The 20,500-nt window shown below is 52.0% G+C and overlaps 3 protein-coding genes across 4 annotated transcripts in view; all 3 read left to right on the top strand.

The window, feature by feature from the left end:
* The first annotated feature begins 4,948 nt into the window (after nt 1–4,948).
* TMED4 (transmembrane p24 trafficking protein 4) lies at nt 4,949–7,621 on the top strand. 2 transcript variants are annotated; one of them, XM_059074626.2, is made up of 5 exons: nt 4,949–5,188; nt 5,380–5,480; nt 5,593–5,718; nt 5,978–6,124; nt 6,557–7,621. In XM_059074626.2, exons 1-5 carry the CDS (start codon nt 5,062–5,064, stop codon nt 6,704–6,706), a joined length of 651 nt encoding a protein of 216 aa, XP_058930609.1. In that variant the 5' UTR covers nt 4,949–5,061; the 3' UTR covers nt 6,707–7,621. The 2 variants fall into 2 exon arrangements, with proteins under 2 accessions (XP_058930609.1, XP_066899117.1); XM_067043016.1 differs by having other exon boundaries at nt 4,968–5,035.
* Nucleotides 7,622–10,559: 2,938 nt separating this feature from the next.
* Nucleotides 10,560–20,175, top strand: DDX56 (DEAD-box helicase 56). The gene is made up of 14 exons (XM_059074621.2): nt 10,560–10,679; nt 10,769–10,930; nt 11,523–11,683; nt 11,829–11,999; nt 12,113–12,203; nt 12,790–13,034; nt 13,298–13,417; nt 13,927–14,040; nt 14,136–14,230; nt 15,363–15,436; nt 15,572–15,661; nt 16,361–16,466; nt 18,939–19,012; nt 19,428–20,175. Exons 1-14 carry the CDS (start codon nt 10,617–10,619, stop codon nt 19,503–19,505), a joined length of 1,644 nt encoding a protein of 547 aa, XP_058930604.1. The 5' UTR covers nt 10,560–10,616; the 3' UTR covers nt 19,506–20,175.
* Nucleotides 19,928–20,500, top strand: part of NPC1L1 (NPC1 like intracellular cholesterol transporter 1) — a 52,506-nt gene continuing 51,933 nt past the window's right edge. The window contains exon 1 of the mRNA XM_067043048.1: nt 19,928–20,006. The gene's annotated coding sequence lies outside the window, so the exon portion shown is untranslated. The remainder of the gene's footprint in view (nt 20,007–20,500) is intronic.

Here is a 20,500-nt window from a genome sequence, read left to right on the forward strand (position 1 = left end):
CCTCCTTTTCTGTCTCTCTCTTTTTTTTTTTTTTTTTTGCGGTACGCGGGCCTCTCACTGTTGTGGCCTCTCCCGTTGCGGAGCACAGGCTCCGGACGCGCAGGCCTAGCGGCCATGGCTCACGGGCTTAGTTGCTCCGCGGCATGTGGGATCTTCCCGGACCAGGGCACGAACCCGTGTCTCCTGCATCGGCAGGCGGATTCTCAACCACTGCGCCACCAGGGAAGCCCTCTGTCTCTCTTTTTTAAGTGTACAGTTGAATGGCATTAAGTACATGTACAGTGCTGTGAAACAGATCTCCAGAACTTTTTCATCTTACATATCAGAAACTCTGTACCCATTAGGCAACTTCCCATTCTCCCCTTCCCCCTAGCCCCCTTGTAACCACCATTGTACTTTGTTTCTCTGAATTTGACTACTTATTTCACTAAGCATAATGTCCTCAAGGGTCATCCATGTTGTAACATATTGCAGAATTTCCTTTTTAAGCCTGAATAATATTCCATAGTATATATGTGTCACATTTTGTTTATCCCTTATCTATTCACCCATTGATGGACATTGGGTTGCTTCTACCTCTTGGGTATTGTGAATAGTGCTATGACTATGGATATGCAAATATCTTTTCATGATCCTGCTTTCAATTCTTTTAGAGATCTACCCGAAGTGGGATTGCTGGGACATATGGTAATTCTATGTTTAATTTTTTGAGGAAACTCAATACAATTCTCCATAGTAGTTGCACCATTTTATGTTTCCAACAACAGTTCACAAAGGTTCCAGTTTCTCCACATCCTCATCAACACTTGCTATTTTCTGTTTTTCTTTCTTTTTTTTAAATAGTAGCCATCCTGGTGGGTGTGAGGTATCTTCTGTGTCTCTCATAAAGACACTTGTCATTGGATTTAGGGCCTGCATAGATAATCCAGGATTATCTCATCAAGATCCTTAATTACATTTGCAAGATCCTTTCTCCAATTAAGGTGACATTCACAGGTTCCTGGGACTCATACATTGACATGTCTTTTTCCAGGCCACCATTCAACTCATTATACTCCCTTTATTTTCCTCCTTGATACTTACCTCCATCTGACATGCTATATATTTACTCATTTATCTTGTTTATTGACAGACAATAACCAAAGTAAATCCTTGAGGACAAGGGTTTTTGTGTTTGGTTAGCCAGTGTGTTCCCAGGGTTTAGAACAGTGTCTGGCACAAATGGCTACTCAGCAGGTACTGGCTGAATGAATGAATGAAGGGATAGCTAGCCCAGGTAAGTGTTGGCAGAAATGCCTGCCTCCCACCTTTGAGGGGAAAAGGTTTGGGACCTCGGGAATTAGATTACTTAAGGCAGGTTTCTTCCTGTGGGGAATGCAATCTTCTTACAATTACCCATCAATTAGGACAAATTTCAGGGTCCTCCTAAAAAAAATTAGAAATACAGATACCATTTCTTGCTAAAAGTGAATTAGGATTCCTTGGATAAATGGCTGAATTTGTGTCTAGGGCAGGAAATGTACAAAAGAATGTAAGGAAGCCCCTAAAGGCTACTGGAATTGTGTCCAAAATTATGAGCTTTAAAAAAGGGTAATGGGTTTAATGGATTAAAACACATTTTGTCTTACTGTAACTCCTCCTTGGCTCTAGATTTAACTGTTTGAAGGATGTACCAAGGACAGAGAAACCTGTTAGATGACACATGAAGAAACAATCAACCAAATCCAGAATGTGGAAAATTCTATCGGTCAAATGATCCAGTTGCTTCAATAAGTAAATGGCATCATCATCATCACCATCAACAACAAAAAGGGAAGGGGAATTGTTAATGCAGTAGTCCCCCTTATCCATGGATTTGGCTTCCTGTGGTCAACTGCAGTCCGAAATATTAAATGGAAAATTCCAGAAATAATTCATAAATTTCAAATTGCTCGCTATTCTTAGTAGCGTGATGAAATCTTGCTCTGTCCTGCCTGGGAAATGAATCATCTCTTTGTCCAGTGTATCCTGCCCATTTAGTAGCCCTCTTAGTTATCAGATTGGCTAGCCCAGTATCACAGTGCTTGTGTTTAAGTAACCCTTATTTTAATTAATAATGGCCCCAAAGTGCAAGAGTAGTGATGATAGCAATTCAGATATGCCAAAGAGAAGCTGTAAATTTCTTTCTTTCTTTTTTTTTTTTTTTCCCGTACGTGGGCCTCTCACTGCTGCGGCCTCTCCCGTTGCGGAGCACAGGCTCCGGACGCGCAGGGTCAGCGGCCATGGCTCACGTGCCCAGCCGCTCCGTGGCATGTGGGATCCTCCCGGACCCGGGCACGAACCCGCGTCCCCTGCATCGGCAGGCGGACTCCCAACCACTGCGCCACCAGGGAAGCCCTGTAAATTTCTTTAAGTTGAAAAGGTGAACGTTCTTGACTTAATAAGAAAAAAATCATATGCTGAAGTTACTAAGATCTATGTTAAGGACGAAACTTCTGTGGAATTTTAAAGAAGGAAAAAAGAAATTCATGCTGGTTTTGCTGTTGAATCTCAAACTTCAAAAGTTATAACCACAGTGCATGATGAGAACTTAAGGTACTTAAATTTGTACAACAGAATATTTTGAGGGCCCATATTGACATAACTCTTATTAAAGTATAATTGTTCTATTTTGTTATTGTTATTCTCTCACTGTGCCTAATTTATAAATTTATAACTTTATCTGAGATATGTATAGAAAAAGAACATGGTATATATAGCGTTTGGTACTATCTGACATTTCAAGCATCCATTGGGGGTCTTGGAATGTATCCCCCTTGGATAAGGGGGGACTACTGTGTATCAAGAGGTTTAAGAGATGTATCAATGAATGCAGTAAGCAGACCTTGTTTAGACCTGATTAAATAATCCAAAGTTTTTTGAGACAGGGAGGGGGGAGGAATTGTATACTAAGTATTAGAATTATTAAAGAACGATTTTTAATTGTGTCGGGTATGATAATGGTATTTTTAACGGTCCTTTTCTGCTAGAGACACACTGAAATATTTATAGGTGAAACTATATGATGTCCAGGGAGTCTTTAACACACTTGAGGAAACAAAAGTGCAGAAAGGGATAAATGAAATAAAGGCAAAATCTTGATTGTTGTTGAAATTGGTTTATGAGTATATGAAAGTTCATTGTAGTTATTCTACTTTTATGTTTCGAAATTCTCTTATTAGAAAATTTAAAACGAATTTTCAACCTTTCTTTGTTCTAATTCCATGCCCAGTAAGAAACTTTCTGGTTTGATTTTCACCTTCCTCCATCCCACAAGAGGGGTGCTGTAACTAGGAGATGTAAACAGGCCTCATGGACCTACTCATTCTGAGTTTTCCTCATACTTTCCTCATTTTTCTTAGGCCAGTCTTCAGTCTCAAGTTGTACCAGTTTGTTCAAAGAAAGGAAGGAGAAAGACGCAGAGAACCTTGAAGGGAGGAGCCGGCAAACAGGTTAAGTCACTTAAACCAGAAGACTGTCCCCCACTGGACTTATATGAGATCACATGTTGTTCACATGACTGACTGCTGAATGTGGCCAGATTGTGCCTTGTTGTTCATTCCATTAGAGAAGAATTGAGTCATAGGCTAACATTTAACAATCAGATTTCATACTGAAACCCAAATTTCCAGCTTCTAAAAAAGATCTTGTTTTCCATCCTCACTGCAGAACTGCTGCTGCTCAGGGAGGTTTGCCTTGTAAAACTTCTTTAATTCTACAAGGATGTTTACTTTGGTTCAATCCCACTTCTTTCGCGATAAATAGGAGCATACGCAACACTAAGCACGCTATTACAGCGTTTCTTTGTGTTTAGCAAGGTAGGCAGGCAGCAGAGCAAGCACTGGGTCCCCACTTGCACCTGTCACGGGCCCATCGGAGCCATGAGGCCAGGTTTCGTTCTGCTCCACATTTCTCTCCACTCTGAGCCCCAGACCACTGCGGGCCAGTGGAGCAGACCCGCAGTCCAAGGGACTGCATGTCCCAGATCTTCACCTAGGGAACAATGAGCAGTCGGACAAGTTGAGAGAGCAATACGGGCTGGAGAACACAGACGGAGACGCCGCCAAGCCTCGCCCCGCCCTTTGGGAGCAGTCTAGCGACAACTGGACCGTCTCGCATCGTCCCTCCTCCCACACATCTCTCACCTGGAGCCCAATCTCCACCTCCTCTCCCAGGTCAGCACCCCTGGGTGACTATCTGTGGATACTTCAGTGTGTACCCCTAGCAGGGGAGTGTCAGAAAAAAACCACCGCAACACCGACATCGCATGCAAAAAAACCCAACAAACTCCAAAAATCAGGAACACCTAAAAGCCTGTTGGAGACCCACTGGCTCGGAATGTCGTTTCCTGTCGGCTGGACTGCAGCCCCATCCAGGAAAGGCCTCCTCTCCCAGGTCAGGGCCTCCAAAGGCCGGGCGGGCCGCTCCTTCAGGCGGCACCGTACGCCCCTAAGGCCCGTGCACCCCAGAAGGGCTCTCACACCGACACCTGCCCAGCCCGGGTCTCGGGAAGTGCCCGTCGGCCCCTGGGCTCCGACTTTCCCGCCTTGCGCGGACCCCGAGTCCGGACGCCCCGGGCGGCCCAATCTTCCAGATCTGGGGCCCGCCCTCCAACCGTACAGATCTGGAACCCAAGCCCCGGCCCAGGCCAGGAGAACTCTAAACAGTATCTGGAAAGAAGGCGTCAGTCCACGATTACTCTCCACTCGGCCGTGCCGCGTTTACTGGTAGCCGGGCGTAGGCGCGCGCATGCGCACTGTGTGTAAACCACTCGTTGGCAGGTGACCAAACCGACTGCGCAGCCAGAGAGCGGGAGGGAAACACCCGAGCGTCCTGCGCGTGCGCACTCGCCCCTCGGCTGTGCATCCTGGCCTGGAGGACGCGCGCGGGGCGGGTCAGAGCGGACGCAGGGAGGGAGGTACCGCGCACGCGTATTCTGCGCCGGGTCCTGCTGAGCCGTTTGAGAGCTGGGCGCAGGTGCGCGCATGCGCACTGGGCGGAGGGCGCGCGTTGGCAGGTGTCTGGGCTGGGCGTCGGCGGGCAATGGGGTTGCTGGCGCTGCTGCTCATCGCGCTGTGCGCGGCGGGCGCCCGAGGGCTGTATTTCCACATCGGCGAGACCGAAAAGCGCTGCTTCATCGAGGAAATCCCCGACGAGACCATGGTTATCGGTCAGGCGGGGCGAGGGTGGACAGGGCCCTGCGTGTCCTACTGACGCGGTCCGGCTCCCCGCTCCTAGCGGCGCCCGACCGTGGCCAGGGGAGCAGTGCCCCCTGCCCGGCGTCCTGGGAACCGCGGCGCCCCGCGGAGTGTGGGAGCCAGACGGACTAGGTAGGTTGTGACGGCTCTGTCTGCTCCTCAGGGAACTACCGCACCCAAATGTGGGATAAGCAGAAGGAGATCTTCCTACCCTCGACCCCCGGCCTGGGCATGCATGTGGAGGTGAAGGACCCTGAAGGCAAGGTGAGGCCGCCTTCACTAGAGCTCTTGGGGTGGACAGCGCTCAGAAGACATGAGCTTGCACTTGAAGAGGTCAGAGTAGAGGCGGGGGCTTTCACTGATTGCTGTGCTGCAGGTGGTGCTGTCCCGGCAGTACGGCTCAGAGGGCCGCTTCACCTTCACTTCCCACACTCCTGGTGACCATCAGATCTGCCTGCACTCCAACTCTACCAGGATGGCTCTCTTTGCTGGCGGCAGACTGGTAAGAGAATTTTCTCTTTGGCCATAGCTCAGAATCTCTCACTTGGTTACAAAATTTTGATTTATTATCCTTATCATTTGTAACGCTTTGTGGCACAATCACAAGCAAGAAATAGACGTTGCCCTTCTGTCCCACAGCCAGGGACAAGAGTGGGTTCCACAGCCTGGAACAGACCATCGGAGGTCCCACCACTTAGACACCATAACCTCAGAGTGTCTCTGACCTTACGACTTTGGGGTCTAACCCTGTTTCCTTCTAGCGTGTGCACCTAGACATCCAGGTCGGGGAGCATGCCAACAACTACCCCGAGATTGCTGCCAAGGATAAACTGACGGAGCTGCAGCTCCGAGCCCGCCAGTTGCTGGATCAGGTGGAACAGATCCAGAAGGAGCAGGATTACCAAAGGGTAAGGGCATGTCACTGTACTTGGACATGGCAGTTGACCTTTATACCCACTACACTTACTGGAAGTTTCGGCCTGGGGCCTTCCCTGCTTGGGAGGTCAGCTCTTCAAAGACTGGAATGGAGGGCTATCAGCCGTTTTTCAGCTCCGTGGAATAAAGGGTAGGGAGGACAGTTCACACTCTAGCAACAGCCATTGCCTACCTCTTTACATTGGGATCTTGCTGAAATGGTAAGAGCATGATTTCTGTCCTAGCAGAGATGCTTGTGGAGGGGCAGCGTGTCACTTCCTTGGGGCACTTCCAGGGGAACCAGAGGCAGTATTTCAAAAGGCGTTTGGTCCCACAATTGAGTCCTCGCACAGGAGGGAGGGGCCTCGCAAATGCTGGGACTGTCTCTCCTGCACATTTAATCCTGCGTCCATTGTCCTACGCAGTATCGTGAAGAGCGCTTCCGTCTGATCAGTGAGAGCACCAACCAGAGAGTCCTGTGGTGGTCCATCGCTCAGACCGTCATCCTCATCCTCACTGGCATCTGGCAGATGCGTCACCTCAAGAGCTTCTTTGAGGCCAAGAAGCTGGTGTAGTGCCCTCTCCATGTGACCCTTTCCTGTCACCTCAGTTGTTTGGTACTTTCCCCACCCAATACCTTATCCATCTGGATTTTGAGGGAAGAAACAGTGAAAAAAAGAATATAAGCCACATTGGTTCCATGGCAACAAAGCATTCAGATCAGCCACTTGTTAACACTGGTTCTCAAGGACACAGGACACTGGTCCAGGCTTTCAAAGATCTGTCTTGGGGTTTGTGGGGAGTCAGAACTGACCCAGGACTAAGTTTTGCTTCTTTCACCACTAGTGATTCCTCTCCATCCTGTCACAAAATGAGCAAATGTCTCCTACTGCTTTAACCTTTCTCTTCGTCTGCTTAGAAAGTAGGCGACCAAAATGCCCCACCGAGAAGGCCCCACCTCACTGCTCCCCCGTCAGTCCTGGGTTCACTCAGTGGCTTCGTGAATGTAAATAAGGGGCAAAAGCCCCAGAGGATTGAAATGTTTTTCTATATATTAGAACTATTTTTTGATAAAATTATATATTTTCCTTCCTAGTTGAAGTGTTACTGCCTTTGTGTGACTAGCTAAAAACACCAATGCAGTCCCTTCTGCATTGTTTATCCATGCATTCTTGATAACTAACTACCATGGCAGCTCTCAGGATTTCAGCTCTCAGGATTTCAGCTCTCAGGGCCAGAAAGCAGACATCACAGCTGCTCTCAAGGCCTAATCAGAGGGCCAGGCAGAGAATTCTCTGGGACACCTGTGATTTCCATCACACAGGGCCTGAGTTCAGACTGAGGCAGTGACAGAGCTAGCACAAGGCAGGGCACTCTTACCCTTCCATTTCCCTTAACCTTTATTTAAGCTGTGGTAAATGTTTTCTTCGTGGGAACCAGATTTGGTTCTTTATACAGATTTTTCCAGTGAAATAAAGCGTGTTGTAGTAGCTGTGTTTGAAATGAAATAAGAGGCTGTGGGCAGAGGGGAGGCACAAAGGGAAGTGGAGGAAAGGCTCTTGGTCTGGGGCCTCTGCGGCTGACCCGGAGTGGATTTCAGCATGTGGGCTTGTGGTGCTAGAGCCTGGCCTGACTGGAGACTCCGGGGTTGTGGGAACGGACAGGGTCGTGGCTCAGCCATTCACAGAGGTCAACCAAGTAGACCTGACAGCAAGGAATACTGTGAGGAGATTACATACCCATTTCTTAGCTCCCTGGAACCATAAATTTAAACACATCTTAGTGTACTTCCCTCATGCCCTTCTGCTGTATAAAACTTAATGCCCTTAGTTGCCATTCTTGACGTTTTATTTCATGGTTTTATTTACTTAAAATACATTATTTATCTGACGTACAAAACTAAATTCTGCCCTTCTTGTTTTTCTCTTTACGTTCTATACTATTCCATGTGTGTACCTATTTTTACTTATAAAAGTATATGCAATTTAGTTTGATAGGCTTTGTCATTTAATATTTTTGTAGATATTTTTAAAATTCTAATTCTGGATGGCCACGTTAACGGTCCAGTGAGGTGAAATTCCATAAATGACTCTTCCAAAATTCTTTGGATATTTGAAATAGTTCTTAATTGTCTTCATAGAATTAACACAGGGAAAATCAGGTAGCCTTGGAACTAGTCAGTGTGTGGACCTCTGGCCTGAGCCTCTTGGGGAGCATGGGATGTGTCAGGAAGGGAACACACTTCTGCTCTGTGACTGTTACTAGGAATCTAGCCAGCAAATCAGACACTGGAGCCTGGACTGGGAATACAGGAAACTACACAGAAGTGCTGGGGTGGCCTTCAACAGTCTGTCCGGCTGTGCATCTCAATTATGCTGATACATCAGTGTGTCCTCAGTTTCTCCTCCTGTGAATTTTTTGATAGGAAGGGGAGTGGAATGAGGACAAAGGTGGGAGTATAGCACACCTTTACACTAATGGGCACTTGGAATCTCGATTGCCAGAGGACGGGCTAACAGGTGGTGGCTATGGGGAAAAGAAGGATTTCCATACTGGCATGTGGTATTCAGACACATTATGGCCTAGGAAAATGTTTCTGAAAGTTTGGCTACATCCAAGGAATTCTGGTGATTTTTTTCCCCCCAAGAGTACCTTGGTTCCATTCTGAAAGTCTTGCTTTCTTAGGTTATATAACACCCTTATCAAACAGCCTTCTACCTCCTAACCACAAAAAGGGGGTGGGGCGTAGGAGCCATTCTACTCATCCCATCATCCCTGGCCCAGTCCCCAGCTCTCACTAGGACTGGCAGTCCCCATCTCCATCTTTTGGTCCCAGCCCCACTTTACCTGTGGTGCATGAATTGCTCTCAGTTCTCACCCTAAGAACAGCCAGAGCCTAACCTCTGGCTCTCATGCTGGGCCCATGTCAGAGTAGATTCATAGGGTCACGTGAGAAACTCGTCAATATAGATTCCTGGGCAACACTCAGGTCCAGCTGATTAAGTAGGTTTATGTTTGGGGTGGTGTGGTAGGCAGAATAATAGCCTCCCAAAGATGTCCAATTAGATGTCCACCACTGCTACTAATTCCTGAAACCTGTGACTATGTTACCAAACATGGCAAAGAGGAATTAAGGTTGCTGTCATCTGCCTCTAAAATAGGGCGATTATCCTGGATTATTAGGGTGGGCCCAATGTCATAACAAAGTTTCTTTAAAAATGGAAGAGGGAGGCAAAGGAAAGTTGCAGTGATGCGAGGTGAGGACCCAACCCTCCATTAACAGCTTTGAAGATAGAGGAAGGGGGCCACAAGCCAAGGTGGGAAAGGCAAAAAAGGGATTATTCCTCTAGAGCCTCCAGAAGGGAATGCAGCCCTGCCAACATTGTAATTTCAGCCTAATGAGGACTTGTCAGACTTCTGACCTACAGAACCATATGATAATAAGTTTGTGTTACGCCACTAAGTTTATGGTAATTTGTTACAGCAGCAATAGGAAACTAATACAGGTGGGGACTAAGAATCCTTTTTTTTTTTTTTTTTTGGCTGCGCTGCACCACTTGTGGGATCTGTTCCCCCAAACAGGAATTGAACCTGGGCCACGGCGTGAAAACCTGGAATCCTAACCACTAGGCCACCAGGGAACTCCCAAGAATTCTTATTTTTAACCAAGCTGTGCAGGCCACATGGGCTGCTAGGTTTGGGAACCCCAGAGCAACCTACCTTTTTTTTCTCATGCCACTTATTCTTCCAACCTTCATCCTCGTACAATCCAATTGCTATAGCCTATCCTTTGGATTGCCTGTGGCCCTGAACCTTACTTAGCCCAGCCTTGGTGACCTCTGTTATACGCTGGTACACCCAGCGTCACTTGCTTTCTACTCTCAAAGCCATTGCCCCGTTACAGATTCACGGTTCCCACCACTGCTACAGGCAAACAGGCCTGGAACACATATGCTGGTGCACTTTTCCTGAGTACAGTAGGTGGCAGAGCAATTAGTGCTTACACATAAACCTGACAGAGATTCCCCCAGATGCATAATGGTAGGAAAGGGCGCAGGACTCACCAGTGTTTCCCAAACGTGGTAAGCTACCACCCGCAGCATGCCTGTTCTTAGGTAGTACACAGACGAGCACTCTAAACATTGATTTGTCAATATAACTAATGCTGGCATCACTGCTAGGGCGAGGCTGTTCCTGCCGCTGGTAACCTTAACCTAGCACGCCATTTGGAGGTCGTGTCAGGGAACTGGTGAGGACCTGAGGAAGGGACCCGAGGAGGGGCGGGGTCGCCGACCCTCGCCGCCCCTCCCCGAGACCCCGGGCCGCACGAGCCGCCGTAGCCGCAGCACCCGGAGAACACCAGAAGCCATGGCTTCCGGGACGTGCTGACTCCTTTGAAGCTGATTGGTTGCTGCTCTGACCAGCCCACGCGTCATCGCGTGCTCTTCCTGTCGCGCGTGCGCGCTGTCGCTACAGAGCAGCAGCATGGAGGATCCCGAAGCGCCGCTGGGCTTCGAACACATGGGCCTGGACCACCGGCTCCTACAGGTACCGGGGAGGGCTGAGGAGCCGGGCCGACGTGGAGAGGGGCGGCGGCAGGGCAGCGTGCCGCCTGAGCCGTCCCTTGTCTCCTCTAGGCCGTCACCGACCTGGGCTGGTCGCGACCCACGCTGATCCAGGAAAAGGCCATCCCACTGGCCCTGGAGGGGAAGGACCTCCTGGCTCGGGCCCGCACGGGTTCAGGGAAGACCGCCGCTTACGCCATTCCGATGCTGCAGCTGCTGCTGCACAGGAAAGCGGTGAGTCGGGGGAGGGGCGGGAAAGGGAGTAGCAAGTGGAGTTGAGTTGCGTCGTGCCCTCTCAGAAAGCTGTGCCCGCCCCCCGCACGCGTCCAAGTCTTTCCCAGGAACCGGGTTTTCCTTTGACCTCTTACCCGTGAAGCGTGGCCTGAGAGAACCTGGTGGTTTTGTGGTAAAACGCTCTGGCCTGGGATTCAGGTTACTTGAGTTCTAAGTCCGCGCCCTGCGACCACCATTCTTTGTGTATTATTGAGTAAATCGCTTTCTTTTGTTTATGCTATAAAAAGTGGGCACATTTTTTCCTCCCATCTGTAGGATTATTGTGAAAAACCAATGGCTTCACTGGTACATTTTAAGTAACTTTGAAACCAAAAAGTAAGTTATCCTTTTTGAGGTCAGTGCTTGGGAAAAGAGTTTTCTATCTACATTCTGAGGTGGGTAAAGTAAGTGAAGGGTTGACTAGACCACAACTGGATTGTTGTGAGGAAGTCACAGCAGTTGGGTCAGATTGTCTGGAAGAGGTAGAGAAAAGCATGCGGTGGCCGTGATGACATGAACCGACTGGCCGAAGTCTTTAATTCGTCTCTTGCAGACAGGCCCCGCGGTAGAGCAAGCTGTGAGAGCCCTTGTCCTTGTGCCGACCAAAGAACTGGCACGGCAGGCCCAGTCCATGATTCAGCAGCTGGCTGCCTACTGTGCTCGAGACATCCGGGTGGCCAATGTCTCAGCCACTGAAGACTCAGCCTCTCAGAGGTGGGTGAAAGCAACAGGGCTGTAGGGGAGTGAGTCTGCACTGGGATGTGGGTTTGGGTTTGTGTGCAGCAAGAAAGAGGGCTAATCCAGGGTGAGGTCCCAGCTGCTACCCTCTCCCCAATACTGAGGTGCTGCCCACCTGCAGAGCTGTGCTGATGGAGAAGCCCGATGTAGTGGTGGGGACCCCATCCCGCATATTAAACCACTTGCAACAAGACAACTTGAAACTGCAAGACTCCCTGGAGCTGCTGGTGGTCGATGAGGCTGATCTTCTTTTCTCCTTCGGCTTTGAGGAGGAACTCAAGAGTCTTCTCTGGTAAGGAAAAGGGGTTGTGAGTAGACACTAGGACCTAGAGCGAGGGGGCCAGTTCATCTGCCACAGTTAGAGGCTTTGGAGCTGGCGTCTGATGGGGCTCTGTTTCATTTTAGTCACTTGCCCCGGATTTACCAGGCTTTTCTGATGTCGGCTACTTTTAATGAGGATGTACAAGCCCTCAAGGAGCTGGTACTGCATAACCCGGTAAGAACCCCGTGGAAGCATCTGGAGGCGTTGACATGATACTCAAAAGGACTTGCTTCTCCCTTCTCAAAGGAACCCTTTGTTATTTGGGGTGGGAAATTATTGATTTAACATTCCTGGTTCTGATGTGCTAGAAGCCGGTAGTTGTAAACCATCCCCCTATCCCCCAACCTCAAGTCACTATGTAGTTCCCAGATGTCCGCTGGGGGCTTCAAACCATGCTCTGCCTAAAGCCTGAGAAGGGACCCCGCAAGGGACACAAAGGCTACTTTGAGCAGCAGGGCTAAAGTTCTCACCTTATGTGAACTTTACTCTTCAGAAAGGTTGCTGCTATAGGGGTTCTCTCCTCACTACAGTCATTTATAGTGTGTTTCTCTTTGTTCTGTGCCCCAAATGTTAATGTGTAGTTTTATGTTCTCTGTACACTACAACGGTTAGCGTGCTTTGAATTCTTAACATTACACAGTTGGAGGGGACCCACGGTGCCCTGCACTAACACGTTTGTGCTGTGGTTGGTGAGCCAGTGGCTTGCAGTAGCATTTCTGTCTTCTTTTCTTTCCTGACCACAGGCCTGTCCCTCCCCTAGGTTACCCTCAAGTTACAGGAGTCCCAGCTGCCAGGGCCAGACCAGTTACAGCAGTTTCAGGTGGTCTGTGAGACTGAGGAAGACAAATTTCTGTTGCTGTATGCCCTGCTCAAGCTGTCATTGATTCGGGGAAAGTCTCTGCTCTTTGTCAACACAACGGAGCGGAGTTACCGGCTGCGCCTGTTCCTGGAGCAGTTCAGCATCCCCGCCTGTGTGCTCAATGGAGAGCTCCCACTGCGCTCCAGGTGTGCCCTCTCCCATGTTCTGGTTGAAGTTAGTGCCAGGCTCTGGGCTTGACTGAGCCTCGCTGACTTTATCTGTCACAACTCTGCGGTACTTACCGTAATTCCATCTTCATTTGAGGGGGTTGAGGCACGAAGATTAAGGTGGGGAAGAGTTGAAGAAGAGGGAAGAGTTAGAAGGGGTGACCGTCATGACCAGGCAGGGGGCGGGAGAGGCACCTCCAGCCTGCTCTTGGGGCTCACTTCCGTCTGCTCTCGGGCCACAGGTGCCACATCATCTCACAGTTCAACCAAGGCTTCTATGACTGTGTCATAGCAACAGATGCTGAAGTTCTGGGGCCTCCGGCCAAGGGCAAGCATCGGGGCAAAGGACCCAAGCGGAACAGGTGAGTCCACGCTTCTCTCCTCCCAGCCCTCACCAGGGAGACCCGCTTTTCAGCGTTTTAGAAGACTGTGAGTATGGGGGAAGGGACTGAAGGGCCAACACACGTGCTCCGTGGGCAGCATGAAGGGCCAGATGCCTGGTTTGTTGGCGCGCCGTCATCCTTTGAGGGGAGGCGGCCCAGCCTCCAGTGGCTGTGACTTTTGGGGAGGGTCTTTCTTAGGGGGAAAGAGGAGTCCCCAGTCTCTGTCTGCCTAACGGGTTGGCTGGCTGGGAATTGTTCTCCGATTGCCTGTGGGCAGTGTTGCCCCAGAGCTGAGGTCAGAGCCCGGTTTGGCTGCCCCCACTACCCTAGTTCCTGTTCCAGTTCTGATGCTTAAGAGTCTTACACGTGTCAGGGTCTTGTAGTTCCATACAAGGCTCTGTGTAGAGATTTTGCTGATTAAATAAGCTTGAGAACGTGGCCTTGGAGGAGAGGAGGGGTCTGTCTGAGGTTGGGGCGTTTTCCTGCAGGGCCGCTGATCCGGAGGCTGGTGTGGCCCGTGGCATAGACTTCCACCACGTGTGTGCTGTGCTCAACTTTGATGTCCCCCCCACCCCTGAGGCCTACATACATCGGGCCGGCAGGTAGGAGAACTGGGGTGTGGCGGGCTGGGCATCTGGACGGAGGGCACACTGTAGGACACATAGCCCGAGACACAGGCGGGGCCGTCTCCTTGCAGGACGGCGCGTGCCAACAACCCAGGCGTAGTCTTGACCTTCGTGCTGCCCACGGAGCAGTCCCAGCTGGGCAAGATCGAGGAGCTTCTCAGTGGAGGTAAGAGCCCAGCTCTCACTGGCCTGCGCCAGGGCCAGGCTTCTGCCGTGACACCGAGACCCGGTGGTGGTGATGGCAGCATGGACACCGGCACGAGCAGCAGCCACCCGCACACTTGGCCACACTGTGCGCCATGTCCCTCCACCTGTCCTTGCCCTTCCCTGGGTGGCAGGTGCTGTCCCCCTCACAGTCAAGCCAGCTGAGGTCCAGAGCCGTCGTGTAATTGGCCAAAGTCATGTTTGTTCTCTGCCTCATGGGGCAGAAGGGCCAAGGGAAGAGGTTTGGGAGACAGGGTGGGACTGGTGACCTCTCAGAGGAGACCCTGGGAGAGGGGGCTGCTGGGGGTTCTGCGCCGGCGCCTTCGGGAGGTCATGCTGTAGCAGGGCAGCCGGGCAGCATTCCAGGCTGCAGGAAGAGCACGCTAGCCGGGGCTGGGCAGGGCTGCTCCACCATCCAGCGGGTTATGGGTGGAGGGTCCAGCCTGGGCTTCTTGTGGGGCCTCACTGCTGCTTGCCACATGGGCCGAGAAAGAACATGCTCACCACTTGGCATTGAGCCCTGGGCTTGTGTAGAAGGTGGCCTGGGGCATCGCTTGACGGGGTATCGAGGGACGACTCTGGGCCTTGCTTCTCTGTGCCCTGGTTTCCTTACCTGAAATGGGTGAAGCCCCTGCTGCACCGCCAAGACCCCCCGCCCCACCACCCCGTCTTCTTTTGTCGTAAACATCGAGTGACCCCGGACGCTACTATGACAGGCCGGTATCTGACGGAAAGGGCTGGTGGTCCTTACTGCTCCGCGGCTGTCATCACGGGTACCTCGTGGCTGGAGTAGTCTTGAAGGAGGAGAGTGGGCAGGTGGGCAGGTCCTGAGGCTGAGAGATGTGACGGGAACCCAGGACGTGGGGATGGCAAGCCGCCCTGGCCACAGCAGTGTGGATCACCTGTCATGAACTGTCCGTGAGAGCCAGGTGTTTTTGCGTACGGGTGCGCTGCCAGGAAGGAGTGGGCTGGCTCCCCGGCTGCTTCGCCCCAGGGTGACGGGTGCCTCACCCCTGCCTCTAAGCAGTAGGCCCCCACTAGACCCCAGCCTGAGCATTCAGCCCAGGGGAGCCTCACTGCCATCTCCTCCACAGGGAGCGGAGCCCCTGTCCTGCTTCCCTACCAGTTCCGCATGGAGGAGATTGAGGGCTTCCGCTACCGCTGCAGGGTGAGCGGGGCCCCCTGGGGTCGGGAGTGCTCGGGGCTTCTCTAGGACCCAGCGTCAGGTCCTTGCTGCTGAGCACCCCAGCAGAGGGCTGGCTTGGGCAGCCCCGCCCTCTTGACCTTTGGTGTCTGCCCCTAGGACGCCATGCGCTCAGTGACTAAACAAGCCATCCGTGAGGCAAGGCTGAAGGAGATCAAGGAGGAGCTTCTGCACTCCGAGAAGCTCAAGGTGAGGGGCCGTGGGGAGGGAGGGGTGAGGCTTCAGGGCATCGCCCTTCCAGGAGGCTGGCCCTGCTATGAGTGTGAGAGGTAGTAAACTGGCCAGCTAGCTGCGCCTTCAGCAGGTCGGTGGGGAGGAAACAGGCCAAGAGCAGGTGAAGGACGCCAGCTGTCCTGTTGGGAGGTGAATCAGCCTGGCCTCTGTGGTGGACAGTGGCCGTGTCCATCAGAATCACAACTCCTGGAGTTTGTTCTCTTGACGTGCACAGTTGCACGTGTTCCCGCGTTTGTCGTGATTCCCCAGGTGGAAACACCCGGGAGTCCTCCACAGAGATGCAGAAAGCCAAGTCGGGTGCATCCACGTGGTGCATGTTACACAGAAAAGGAAGAGGCGGCTGTTTGTGTGTCAGTGCAGGACGGCCCGTGGGGTGATGATGAGTGAGGAGGATGTGGCAGGCTCCTGACCTCCGCACAGAAAGGGGAGTGGGAACGGAGACACATGCCTTCCCACGTGTGCAGCGCACTTGAGGGGAGATTGAGAAACCAGATCAGGAGTTGGCTCTGGAGGGTGACCAGGTGACCACAGATGAAGGCGGTGTGAAACCTTAGCCCTTGAAATTCTGAAAGATGGATTAGCTGTTCAAAAACCCCCCTGTGAAATTGCAAACAGAGGACTGACGCTGCAGTGCCCGCTTCTCTCCCCCGCCAGACGTACTTTGAAGACAACCCCAGGGATCTCCAGCTGCTGCGGCACGACCTGCCCTTGCACCCTGCTGTGGTGAAGCCTCACCTGGGCCACGTCCCTGACTACCTGGGTGAGCGGGGCTGGGGGATGGGGTGGCCGTCTGTCCCTCAGCTGCCGTGCACTGGGCTGACACAGGACCAGGGGGACTGGGCAGCAAGCATGTACACAGACACAAACGCACCTCTGTTCACTCGCTTGAACTCATCCGCACAGCCTCCTGGGTAGGCATTGCTCTCTCTGTTGAGGAGACGGGAAACCAGGCATTCAAGGCCAGGGGTTTTCGCCCCAGAGCCTGGCCCAGTGAAAGAGCGAGCCAGTGCCTGGCCAAGCAGCCGCCTGGGCGTGGAAGGGAGTGACCAGGTGCAGGGGGGGTCGCAGGTAAGAGGCAGTGCTGCTCGAGCTGGAGAAGACTTGGGACTAGTGACCAGGACAAGCTGGGGGTGGGGGGGTGGCTGGAGTCCCTAGAACAGTTGGCAGAGAGGACAGAGAACAGACCTTGTGGGGACAAGGGGTGTCTGGCTTGCAGCTGTGAGGACAAGAATGGACCCTGAGATGGTTTCTATGATGTAGAGGAGGCCAAAGCCCAGCTGAGGTGTTCAGGAGCCTGGCTCCATTTACACCTGGGTAAGATGTCCTTTGTGTCTTTGGTAACGGGTATGTGTGACTTTTATGCTGAAGATGCTTAAAGTGGGTTAAGGAAGAGGAGTGGTGAGTGCAGGCCCCCTTCCCCAGCACCCCCCTGGATTGGCATAAACTGGCAGGTGTGGCAGGAGAGGTCCCAGCGGGTGGAAGGGAAGGATCCAGGAGATACAGGAAAATACCAGGTTCCCCCAGGACAGTGAGCTGGAGGGGAAACCAGCCGGGGTCCTGGTCTGCGGAGTGAGAAGAGAGGGGGGAGAAGGGGTGGGAGTGTTCTCGGGTGGCTGCAGCGTGTGGCAGCTTGAGGTGGGATCTCAGTTCCCTGAGCGGGAGTCGAACTCGGACCGTGGTGGTGAGAGCGGCGTATCCTAGCCCCTAGACCACCAGAGACGAGTGGTGCCTAGGAGCAGGGCCCTGGCTTTTGTCTGCTTGGAAGAAAGAATTCAGCAATTCTTTAAAATTCAGCAAAAAGTAGTGAGGTAAGTAAAGTTTTATCAGGAGGGAAGATAGGTGCAGAGAAAGCATGGGTGGGCTCAGAGAAAGAGAGAGCGCACGAGCCAGCTGTGAGCTTTTGGGGTGCTTTAAGTCACCTATATGGAGGCAGTTTTGCAGTTTTCATCTGGCCAGTCATCTTGCTTTGCGTGGCTCCAAGTCTGTATCTGGTCTGACTCAGGGCCCTGCCAGATGTGCGCGTGCATCTTTTAGCCAAGATGGATTCCAGCACGAGGGTGTTTGGGAGGTTAGCAGACCATATTATGGTCTAGCGCCCCCTCCCCCGAGGAACTGTTTTGCTCATGCATAGTCTGGGAGGTCTCCTTGACCCCAAGAATGAGAAATATGTGGTCTCCTTATCTTTTACCAAAGCAGCACTTAACCCCTCTCTGTTCCTGCCATTCCCGTTACCTTGAGGTGTGTCCACAAGAGACAAAGTCCAGCGGCTTTTATCCTGTTCCTGTTATTATCTTATTTTCAAAGTGTAAACAGGAGGCTAGTTGTAAATGTCTAACTTGGGGCCCCTCTATCTCCTGCCTCAGGAGGGGACTCCATCCTCTCTGTCACAAAGGAGCAAAGTCTTTGCCAAAAGCGTATGACCTAAAGGGGTCAAGGTGACGTGGGAGGGTGTGTTGGTGTGATGCCCAGAGGCCTGTCAGGACCTGTGTGGCCTAGCTGGATGGGACCCTGTGCTGTGCCATGGGCAGGTGGGAGTGACAGCAGAGCCCAGGGATCATGTAGCAGGTTACGAGCAGTGATGGTGGCGCCTGACAGGTGAGGAAGGATATGGGAGGAGGGGCCACATAGAAAGAAATTACATGAAGGGTTTTTTGTTTCAGCAGCATTTTCTTTACTTTTTTTTTTTTTTAATACTTATTTTGGCTGCACCGTGTCTTAGTTGTAGCACGCAGGATCTTCGTTGTGGCATGCGTGATCTTTAGTTGTAGCGTGTGGGATCTTTAGTTGTGGCATGTGGGCTCTTAGTTGCGGCATATGGGAACTAGGTCCCTGACCAGGGATCTAACCTGCCCCGCCCCCCTCGCTGTATTGGGAGAGCGGAGTCTTAACCACTGGACCACCAGGGGAGTCCCAGCATTTTCTTTTTTCTGTTACGTACTTACTGTGACAAATCTAAATACTGTAAAGAAGTGTTTTAATGAAAGTCCCCAGAATCCCACCCCTGGGGATGGCTGTTCTTCTGGCCCTGTGCACGTGTGATAATAGATAGTCGTGTGTTGTTAGGCATTTTGAGTGTGGACTGGAGTGCCAGGCACTGGCTCAGAGTGGGAGAGAGCACCGTGGGAGCCAGCTGGAGGGTGGAGCTGGCGGGCTCTCGGACACTGGCTGAGGAGAGGGGCTGGAGCTGGCGCACGGGGTGGGCCGTGGCCGCTGAGTCAGATATCTCTTCCAGTTCCTCCTGCTCTTCGTGGCCTCGTCCGCCCTCACAAGAAGCGGAAGAAGCCCCCTTCCTCTAAGAAGGCCAAGGTATGTCCCCTGGGGCCTCGGTGATAGCCGCAGGGCTCCCCTCCCACCTTGTTCCATTGTCGCCAGGATGTGCTCGCCCCTTGCCCTCAGGAGGGAGGAGAAAAGTCCGGAGGACTGGCCCCAGACTCCAGGCTACTGATCAAAGTTGTGGGTGCTAGGGCTCTCCCTTGGCCACCCACAGGGCAGCTTCAGGAGCAAAGGGGGACCTGCTGTTCTGTCCCCACTGCCCTCCTCATCCTTCAAGCTACAGGAGGAAGAAGGTGGGCCCCTGCGGTGTCCACAGCAGCTCCTGTCCTTGGCTCACGGCCTGTACGGCTTGCCAAGTGGCAACGGCACCCCCTTCTCTTGAGTCTGTCTTCTTTTGCGCACGCGGACGTCTGCTCGCCACAGCTAATCTACAGTTTTGCCCCCACAGAAGGCGAAAACCCAGAACCCATTGCGCAGCTTCAGGCACAGAGAAGAGAAGCGTGGACCCACAGCAGCGCCCTCCTAAGCTTGTCCACGGCCTCTCCTGGGGCCGAGCACAGAGCGTGGAGCGGGCTTCCCAGCCTGGAGGCAGCTTGATTCCCGCACTGGATGGACTGGATTCAGGGCAGGCAGCGCTGTGAGCCCTCTAGATTTGTGGCCAGGATGGTGCTTTGCCTTTAACAATAGAATAAAAATCCTAGCTGCCCTGGTTTGTGCCTCCTGCCTGTAGGAAGGGGCCATCCCTGGAAACCTTGGGAATCAGAAACCACTTCCAGTAAGCAGTGCCTGGCGCTCTGCCTACTGTGTACAGTGCCTCCTTGGCCAGAAGAGGTCAGCCATGCAGTGCTGCAACCTGGTGCCTTCGGGCCCAGGAGACACCTGCCCTCCTCTGGGTCTCTGGCCTATCTGCCAGCAGCTCCGGCCTTCCTGTCTAGGATCAGGCTGACAGCCTCCCTTCCCTGAAGCTTGGAGACGACTTCTCACCTGCAGGGAAGATGGTCCTTCCTGATGACACCTCTTTCTCCAGGTATGGACACGTTGTAAATTCAGCCTTCCACACTCTCAGGCAGCCAGGGACAGCTGTCTCTCCTCCCCAAACTGCTCTCTGCTCAGCTCCGTTCACTCCTGGGTGCGGTTTTTGTTTTTGTTTTCAGCTCAAACTCATTTTCCTTTTATTAAAGTCCAAGTTATCGATACATTACATGGTTTGGTACTCAAAAAGGAAAACTTGTACCGGTAAGGTAGTATGTTATCATCAGTATTTCCAGGTGATTGTTTACAATCAAGTAGCATTATCAGTAAATCCTTGGGAAGCCCATCCGTGGGGTTTACACTTTGTCAAGGCGCAGTTCCTCTGGAGTGGAGATTCCCAGTTCATTTAAAGTTCGTCTAAGTTCCTGGATGACGTAAGGGTAGATTTCCTTATGAGGTCCTGCTTTGACCTTAACTTCTAGGATGTGAGCTGCACTAGCAAAATCATTTAAGTGTCTGCATGCCTGCCGTGGTTCTGCGTTCTGGAAC

Source organism: Kogia breviceps, chromosome 9 (assembly GCF_026419965.1).
Source record: "Kogia breviceps isolate mKogBre1 chromosome 9, mKogBre1 haplotype 1, whole genome shotgun sequence".
NCBI lineage: Eukaryota > Metazoa > Chordata > Mammalia > Artiodactyla > Physeteridae > Kogia > Kogia breviceps.